This window comes from Cynocephalus volans, chromosome 6 (genome assembly GCF_027409185.1).
Source record: "Cynocephalus volans isolate mCynVol1 chromosome 6, mCynVol1.pri, whole genome shotgun sequence".
Lineage (NCBI taxonomy): Eukaryota > Metazoa > Chordata > Mammalia > Dermoptera > Cynocephalidae > Cynocephalus > Cynocephalus volans.
The window spans coordinates 14,112,113-14,121,850 of record NC_084465.1 but is presented as its reverse complement, the minus strand read 5'-3'; the positions used below and the strand labels follow the sequence as shown (position 1 = coordinate 14,121,850).

At 45.0% G+C, this 9,738-nt stretch overlaps 1 protein-coding gene across 1 annotated transcript; it reads right to left on the bottom strand.

Annotated features, from left to right (window-relative positions):
- Positions 1-8,243: 8,243 nt before the first annotated feature.
- On the bottom strand, positions 8,244-9,191 carry LOC134380835 (olfactory receptor 10AC1). Its single transcript, XM_063100989.1, has one exon. It carries the CDS (start codon positions 9,189-9,191, stop codon positions 8,244-8,246), a length of 948 nt encoding a protein of 315 aa, XP_062957059.1.
- Positions 9,192-9,738: the final 547 nt, after the last annotated feature.

Below are 9,738 nucleotides of genomic sequence, written 5' to 3'. Positions count from 1 at the left end.
TTCCACCGTGGAAAGCTGGAGTACGTGACAGAGGGCAGGTTCTCAACTTCCGCTGCAGCTTGAAATCATCTACAGGGAACTTTTAAAAATCCCAGTGCCAGACCTACAGCAAGATCGAGTCAGTCAGAATCTCTGGTGATTGGGCGCAGACATCAGTATTTTTAAAGGTCTTTGGGTGCAGCCGAGGGAGCGCCCCAGTATATAGAGGTATTGTGGGGCAGAGGGTAAGGTTTTGCTGAGTCTACATCGTAGGAAGTTACAGTGGGGCTGATGCAAAGGGCAGTGAGATTTTCTTCAGCAGTACTAACCACTGAGATTTGTGTTTGCGAAGTTAGAGAATAGGACACTGAGAGTGCAGAGCACAGGCACAACAAAGTTGAGGGTGCTGGTTCCAGTAATTGAAAAGTCAATCCAAGAGATCTTGGTTTTGAAAGGAAGCTAAGGAGCTTGGGAGGGGCTGACAGATGGAGAGAACGCGGAGGGCCAAGGGACCGGAGCTGTTGGTGCAGGTGACGAGGGTCTCAGAGCAAGGAAGTGAGAGCTGGGAACGAAGAGGCTGTGGTAGAGAGAGGATTTGGTAAGGCATTGGCTACATCCCCATGATGGGATTTGTTATATAAAGACAGCTAGAATTAGTGATGGTCCTGTTGAAGGGCCAAATAAATATTTTATTCCATACGCACTGTCTTAGGAATCATTTTTAGAGTCTGTGTTTGCAATCAGTCATGTTTTTTATTTTATGTATTTTATGATGCTTCAACATCTTGAGGGCCTTGCTTTCCAGGGAGACACTGCCCCTCCCAGTGCCAGCTAATTCCTGGGGACAGCAAATGACTCCTCTCTGAGCATGCTGTTAATATACAAACCAGAGCCCATATCCCCAACCACCTCCTTTATCTAACTCTCACACACCAAGCTAACACCTCCCCTGCCCTAAATCACCCCAGAGCCAGGTACTGGACAACTAGAGAACACCCTGTAGTCCAGAGCCTGCTGAAATTATTCGAACCCTTCAATCCTAACTTGCTCAAGATTTCTAACCTGTCTTGCCCAGTCCTTCACATGGAAACCTTAATAAAGTCTCTGGGCCATGGTGTCCCCTCTCTCCTTCTGCCTTCTGACCAGCCTGAGTGCCTTCCCATGTGGCCCTCCATGGGACTGCATGCCTCTTTCTCTTGCAACTGTAAGTAAAAAAAAATCTCCTTACAAAGACAGTTGTTTCTGTGTCTGTCACCTTATCATACCTGATTAAAACAAATCCTGGGTACAAGTCTTGAAACAGTGTTAAATATTTCAACATTTAAAATGAAAGCCAATGTTCCTTCCCACTTCAGCAGTTAATTAGCATGGGTAGAGTGGGTTTTCTGTACTTTTTCAGTGCTGGATGGAGCCTGGCAGTCGTTGTGTGACCTCTGGCTAGACAGCATTTCTGGACGTGGGCTTTGTTGTGTGTCTAGAAGGCCTTTGCCCAGTATTGCTGACGTTTATCCAGGAGAATCTGGTGCTTTCAGTGCTGGATTAGACATCTCTAAAGGCTTCTCTGGCTATAGTACCATAGTGTTCTAGAAACAGTAGTATCATTTGGCACTGTTGGTTACTTCATTCTTGAAATTCTCTTCCCTTGGTTTCCATGACACCACAGTATCCTAGACTTTCTTCTACTTTTCTGATTGCTCTTTTAAAAAGTTCTGTTGTGTGCATTCCTCTTCCTATCCTGTATTTTTATTTTGAGCAGCATTTATTGAATAAGGAACATATGCATGTATGTAAGGAGGGTATTCAATGAAAAGTGCAGGTCTGTTCCACCTCTATTCCCCAGTGCCCAGACTTTTAGTCTGACACAAACATGTGCGTGTATGTGTGTGTACATGTGTGCATATATAAGGCCTATAGAACACACACAGACATACACATACACACACACATTGTGGATTTTTGTATATGAATGCTACGCATACCATAAATATTGATTCATTCACTCATTTAACAATTTATTGTCCATGCCAGACACTGTGTAGGAACTGGGAATGCCGTGGTGAGTAAAGCAGACAACCTCTCATAGAGTTTATATCATGTTGGGAGGAATGGGCAATTAAAAAGTAAAAAGCGAGTAAGGTAATTTCCAACAATGAGAGGTGGTTAAAAATTAAAGCATGATAATGTGAAAGAGGGCAGAGGGTGATCAATGAAGGCCTCTCTGAGGAGTTAGTATTTGAGTTGAGACAGCATCTGAATGACAAGGACCAGCCTGGGACTAATATCCAGGAGAGGAAATAACAAGGGAAAAGGTTGGATGTGTCAGAAGACTGGGATCAAGGATAACTCTACTGTCATGCAATTAGCTTTTTTCCCCTTAACTTACATGAGACCTGTCACAGACAAAACCACTTCATTCTTTTTGGCAGCCGAATAGGATTCTCTAACAGGGATAAACCAAAGTGTACTTACTTAGTCACAAAGTGATCGATACTTATGAAATTTCTATCCTTTTGCTAATTTAAATGTATTAATCCATATCTCTTGCTTGTAACAGAGTACCTGAACCTGGGTAATTTATAAAGAAGGGAAATTTATTTCTTACAGTTTTGGCAGCTGGAAAATCCAACATCCAGGGAACGTAACTGGTGAGGGTCTTTTTTTGGTGGTGACTCTCTACAGCAACACAGGGTATCACAAGCGAGAGTAGCAAGAGCAAGAGAGAACTAACTTTCTCGCTTGCTGTTCTTGTAAAGCCATCAGAACCAAGCCCATGACTCCATGAATGGATCAATCCATACACAAGGGCACGGTACTCACAATCTAATCACCTCTTAAAGCCCCACCTATCAAATGGTGTAACTGGACTTTTCACCCTCTTAACACTGTTACAATGGGGATCAAGTTTCCAATACATGAACTTTGGGAGGACACATTTGACCCATAGCACCGAGTTATGCTGACAGGAATATTTTTGAGCATTCATGTTTTCCCACAAGACAAATAAATTTGTAGGGTCAAACCCTGGAAGTAAAATTATTGAAGCAAATTATGCATGTCATTAATTTTAATTAACATTGCCCACTTGCCCTCCATAGAAATTGTACAATGTGTATTTCCACCCACAGTGTTTGAGAGTGCCTGTTTCACTCTCCTGGTTCTCAGTCATTCACTTTTTCGAGTATTGTCAATGACAACTTCAAATACCATTCTGTAATTTTATTTATCATTTCTCTTCCAAATGAGATTGAAATTCTTTTCTGATGTGTGAAAACCATTTGCATTTCCTTGTCTGTGAACACTGTATCCATATCCTTTGCCCATTTTTCTTCGGGGTTATTTGTCTTTTCTTACTGGTTGGCAAGAGTTCTTCATGTTTTAATGAAATGTGCCTCTTTCATACATTAGATGTGATATCCCCATGTCTGTCTTTTTTCATTTTCCTGAAGATAGTATCCCATGCAGAAAAGTTTGTTTGTTTACATAATTAATACATTTTGTGCTTTGTGTCATGCTTAGAAAATCAGTCCTTTCACGTTAATGTTAATGTTTCTCAGGGGTAAATGCTGAAACTAGTCCTCCAAATGTACTCCCTCCCTCTGGGAGAGATTTCGTCCATGCCGATTGCCGTTGATGAGCTGGTGATTTCTCAATGGGCCTCTCTACCCAAGATTTTCCACACACCTGACTGCTGACTCTGCCACGCTTGTCAACATGATCCACAGTGAACTCGTCATCTCCACCCTGTCCTTCCTCACACTGTCTGCTTTCCTTGTGCTCTCCAGCTCCGTGAGCCCACTCTGCCCTGTTTTCCAGGTCAGAAAAACTATCTGCCATCCCTTACAAGACGTGCACGATTGGGCTCCTACTTGTACCTCTAGCACATTATCTCAAGACACACACTGCATCCCCCCACCCCCTGCCATCACTAGTCCTATTGACTCGTTTCTAGAACGTACTGTGGTCTCTTTTACCTCGGGGCATTTGTGCATGCTGTTCCTTCTGCCTGTCCTCTCTTTTGTCAGTTCTCTTTGTCTGGCTCTGGCTATCCCCACATGGCTTTGGATATCACACGTTGCTTATTCCATATACTCTTCACTATGCCCCCATCACCCTAAGTCTACACCCTTTTTTCTGCAGAATCTTATATTTTCCCCGTCGTTGTATGAGGCAGCTTCAGAAAGGTTTTTGGAAAGATTTTTCTTATCTTTTAATTCCATTTGCCCACAAACATTTCAAAGTATCCTCGTGCTTATTAAACAGTAATGCAATTACCTATTAATTTGCCTGAGTCTCCTAGATTTCAAACCCCATATAGACCTCAAACCCCAAATAGACCTCTTCATTCCTTCAACAATTTGAGCACGTGTTAGGAAGACGGTGGCATCTTGGTTGCTTTTGTATCCTTAACAGTCTAGTTCTTGGCATGGAACTCAATAAACATTTATTTGTTGTATATGTGGATGAATTAATACATTCTGTAATTTTCCCAATGTAACCTTCATTTGTATTGAAGTTTTGTGCCAATTTGTGCTCTTTAATATCTTAGGATATACTGATGTAACATTGTATAGAACAGGCCACATCAAGGGAATTTTCTGTAGCTATTTTTTTAAGGCAATGTGGATTATAATTCTTCCTCTTAACATCTCGCTTTATTAATGGCAGTAATGTTTCCTCCAACCCACTGGTGGATTAAGATACTTCAGTGCACTCCTGCTGTTATACCACATGAATATAGCACTGGACCCGCCCTTTCACTTCACTCGAGGGCTGCTGGTGAGGAGACAGTTTCCAGGAGTGTGGGATTCAGGCCTCTGTCTTGGGGCTGGAGGGTAACAGGAAGTCTCTGATTCATTGACAGAGCTCTACTATTATTTATATTAAATAATAATTTTTAAAATATAAAAGTAATATATATTGAAATTGATTATGAGAAATTTGAAAAATGTACAATAAAGGAAATAAAAATAGCATATAATCTCATCACATAGAGATGACAATTACTTTTTTCCAATACAGCCTTTTATATATTTATGTGCATGTATACCTACATGTACTTTTTTTAGACGGCATTGATTCTATCTCTGGAAAATTTCATTTAGCATTTAATAATGAGTATTTCATTAAGTCAGTTGGAGCTATATGGGGAAAAATAAGTTCTAGTGGTGTACAGTAGTCCTAGGCATCTATAATTAATAATAATTTATTGTATGTTTTCAAATGGCTAGAAAAGAAGAGCTTAAATGCTCTCATCATGAAGAGATAATAAATTTTTGCAAAGATGAACGTGCTAATTACCTTGATTCATTCATACATTGTACACATTTATAGAAATATAACTCTGTACCCCATAAATATTACAATTAATACATGTCAATTAAAAAATAAATGAATTAATTTTAAGTCTTTTTTTTTTTTGCACAGATTCAGATGTTCCATTATGTTTATTTAGTAATTATTCCAATATTGGACCTGGATATTGCTTTGAATATTTCGCTAATATAAAAATACTACAATTAATATCCCCTAAAAAAATCTTTGTTCATATCTCTGATTATATCCTCGGGATAGAGTTCAAGAAGTGGATTTAGTGGATCAAAAAGGATGGACATTGATAGCGATCGTGACTTTGAGGGTGAAATGAGGCTCTTCAAAAATCGTCCCATGGCAGCCATCTCAGAATGCCCTTCATGCCATAGCTCTGCTCATAATGAGAATTGTTCAAGAAACTATTTGTAAGTTTCATAGAAGACAAACAACATTTCATTGCCTGAACGTTTCACTACTAATAAAGTTAAACTTAAAAAATATTTTATAAAGTTATCCTGTGAATTGTTTGTGTCTCTTGCCCGTTTCTAAAGTTGTGATGTTAACTTTTAGGGTTTTTTTTTTTTTTGCAATTATATTAACCATTCTAATGTAATATTTGTTACAATTACATATTTCTAGTTTGTGATTTGCTTTTAATTTATATAGATATATACACACACACATAAACATCACATATACAAGAATAACATTTTTCTACAATCTAACCTATCAGTCTTTTTAAAATTCTTTTAAGTTCTTTTTTGACTTCTTTTGCCATTGTGCTTAGAACATCCCTTCCCATTCTGAAACGAGCTATATTTTTTAACCTGTATTCTTTTTTGAGATTTTTTTAAATGGTTTTTTACGGTATTTTACTTTTAAATCTTTAATACATTTGATATTTACTTTGGTGCAAGTTTAAAGAGACAACCTTAGTTTATTTATTCTAGGTAGCTATTTTTTCCTTCCCACACTAGCTCATGCTAACATCTTTACCACTCCCTACCTCATCCATCCCTTCCCTACCACATCGCAGACATACCTCCAGCTCAGCACGTCTCATCTGCAGACTATTGCCACAACCCCCGGCTAGTCTCATCATACTTACTCCATCTTGCACTATTATTTCCAATTCACTTTCTTAATGTATGACTGTGTTAGGATCGTGCCCCATCCCCAAAATCCAGAGGAGAAAGCCAAAGTGTGCTATTCAAGGTCCCCTGTTTAGCTTCCTACAGTTACTTTTGATTAGGGTTTCGTGCCAGTTACCCTGGGATCACTGTCATTCTGATAACAAGTTTATTCACTCACCGCCTCTAGAAACCATCTTTAACATCCCAGGAAGGTGTCTCCTCGTGGGAGAGAGGGCCGAGAAAAGCATGTGGCCCTGGCCCTCTATCACATTACTCTGCTTTCATGGGCATTTCCCAGAGTCGGATGGGTGAGTGGGTGGTGCGACTGACTCCCTGGTGATTGGAATCAAAGCAAATCAACCCCTTTCTCCAAAAGTCATTTCAGACAATCCGGCCTCGTCCAGGAAACCTTCCCAATTAATGCCACATGATTTGTTATTCCCCATGCATGCAACTGGCTATTAAGTAATGAGACTTGTTTTATTTTGTTCCTTTTTAAGTGATCTATTTGTATCTTTTCTTGTTCCATGTTAAGAGATCAAAGAGCAGGAAGCAACCTTACAGATCATTTAATTTCAGCCCTCATTTTGCAGTAGAGGTTGGCAAGGTGAAGGAAGGAATGAGCCATGGCCATGGAGCTTCTCTGCAGCTCTCGAGCCTCCTGGCTGCGCCTTTCCCTCTTCTGAGTTCTGGCTAAGGCCTCTTTTCTTCTCCCTTTATGCATTGTCCCTGGGTGATATCATCCACCTCCATGGTCTCAATAGCCACCTGTTGTTCCGAATCCATCCCTCCTCTTGAACCTCTCCTCTGAGCTCTGGATTGGTATATCTGCCTCCTCAGTTAGTATCCTTACTGGTTTGTCCTAGCAGCATTTCAACTCAGCATGCTCAAAACAGAAGCCTCCACCTTCTCTTTCCCCACTTGCTCCTGATCCTGCTTTTCTCAGCAATGGCACCACATGACCTAGATTAGTAATGATCCTTACCTCCTCTTTCTTCCTTGCCCTCATATCCAGTCAAGGTCCTGTCATGTCCATCTCCAGCATATCTCTTGACTCTTTCCATGCCGCGTATTCCCCTGTGCTGACACTCTGGTCCAGACACCATCGCCTCTCTCTTGGAACACAGCAACAGCTTCCTGAATGGGTCTCCATGCCTCTAGTCCATTCCCCACCCTGCAGCCTGAGTGATCACACAGAGGGGTGGGGGGCGAGTCATCCTACCAGTCTGTGAACTGAAATCCTCCAGCTGTGTCCAAGAGTCTTCCCAACACGCTCCAGCCCCAGTGAGCCATTTCCGCTGGAGCACCTTCACTCTTCACCTGGTTAACCCCTATGCATCCTCCAGTTCTCCACTTCGGCCATTCCCCACCCCCAACCAGCTTTCTCTAACTCTCCCCTCAAACAGTGCAGTAGGTCTACCCAATGTATGAGCCACGCCATGCATCTGACCTGTCCTCACCTCTGGGTCTGCGAGCTTCACCTGCCACCAATTATGCCTTCTTCATGGCCCTAAGCCCACCACATGGGAAAATCTCCACAGGGATTTACGGAACCACTAAATCCAGATCTAGGGCTCGATACCGCTGTCCGGGCCGTTCCCAATACCACTGTCTGGGGAGGGGTGGAGAAGGGGCAACGCTGGGAGGCTCTCCTCGTGGACACATTTCCAAGTTGTCTTTCCTAAATCCGGTCCTTGAGTCCCCCCTAGTGGCTTTCCCGCTGCAGACACCTCATGATAAGGGAACACTTTAGGGAGCGGGGCCGCCCCCCTGGCCTGGTCCCTGCCTCCTGTCAGGGCTCCCACGGCCCCGGCCCGATGCTCAGCCCCTCCACCGGCGCCCCAGCACCCTGCTGATGGCGGTGGTGATCTCGCGGTTGCGCAGGCTGTAGATGAGCGGGTAGAGCAGCGGCGTGACGTTGGTGTAGACCAGTGCCAGCGTGCGGTCCAGCCGCGGGGAGTAGCTGGCCTTGGGCCGCACGTACATGAAGGTGGCACAGCCGTAGTGCAGGAAGGTGACGGCCAGGTGCGAGGCGCAGGTGGAGGCGGCCTTGCGCCGGCCTGCGGGGGAGCGCAGGCGGCGCAACGCGGTGGCGATGGAGCCGTAGGAGGCCAGGATGAGCACCGAGGGCAGCAGCAGCAGCACCAGGCAGGCGCCCAGCAAGGGCAGCTCGTCGGCGTAGCTCCGCGTGCAGGCCAGGTGCAGCAGCGCCGTGATGTCGCAGAAGAAGTGCACCAGCAGGCGGGAGCCGCAGAAGGGCAGGTGGAAGACGGCCACCGTGAGCCCCACGGACACCGCCAGGCCCCCGAAGCAGCAGACCAGGGCCAGTCGCACGCACAGTTCCGGAGTCACCACAGCCGCGTAGCGCAGAGGGTGGCAGATGGCCACGTAGCGGTCATAGGCCATGGCAGCCAGCAGAAAGCACTCGGCCCCGCCCAGAGCCACGAACATCTGCATTTGAAGGGCACAGCCCAGGAAGGAGATGGGGCTGCCCCTGCCGTGGCCCGGCATGGTCAGGTCAGCCAGGGAGCGGGGCACCACCACCAGCGTGTAGCAGAGCTCGATGGCTGACAGCTGGCACAGGAAGAGCAGCATGGGTGGCCTGCTGGGTACTGTGGCCACGGCCACCAGGATAAGCAGGTTCCCACTCAGGGTGGCCAGGTGCACGGCCAGAAGCAGGAGGAAGAGCACGGGCCTCAGATGCGGGAACTCAGAGAAGCCTTGAAGGAGAAAACCAAAGGGCGTGGTGGCATTGCTGGGGCTGTCCATGCAGGGCCCACCCAGAGGCACCTGTGGGAGAGAAACGCAGGAAGGGTGAGCTTGTGGGGTGCTGCCCCTCTGACCCTGCTCATGGAGAAAGGGTCAAGTGGGATTTAGAGGGTGGGCCTGGACTGGAGGCTGCAGAGGTGGCAACAGCTCACATGTCCATTCCCAGTCCCCCTGCCCAGGAGGGCAGTCTTAGTGACTTATTCAGAAAAATGGTGCCGTTTTTCCTCCCTCCTGGACTGGACTTCCTCTACCTGCTTTCTCAAAGTGCTCTTTCCGAAGAAGCCTGTTAATGCCTCCCTCCTGACCTCTGCCTGCAAACAATTCAGGTGCTCCATGCTCTGTTCACTATTTCATGGGTCCTATGTGGCCATGAGTGGTATGTCCAGCTCAGCCTCAGTCCCCAAGGCAGGAAATGTGTCTTTAGTCCTTGCTTCTGGATCCTCCTCCCTGCCCTACTCTGTCATTTCTGAGCTGTCTTCAAAATGTAAGACAAGCGAGGGCCTTAGAGATCACACAAAGCTAGGGTGGGGAGTGGGGGTGTTTAAAG

Coding starts and splice junctions, on each gene's coding strand:
- LOC134380835 (XM_063100989.1), bottom strand. CDS start 9,191: ATGGACAGCCCCAGCAATGCCACCACGCCCTTTGGTTTTCTCCTTCAA.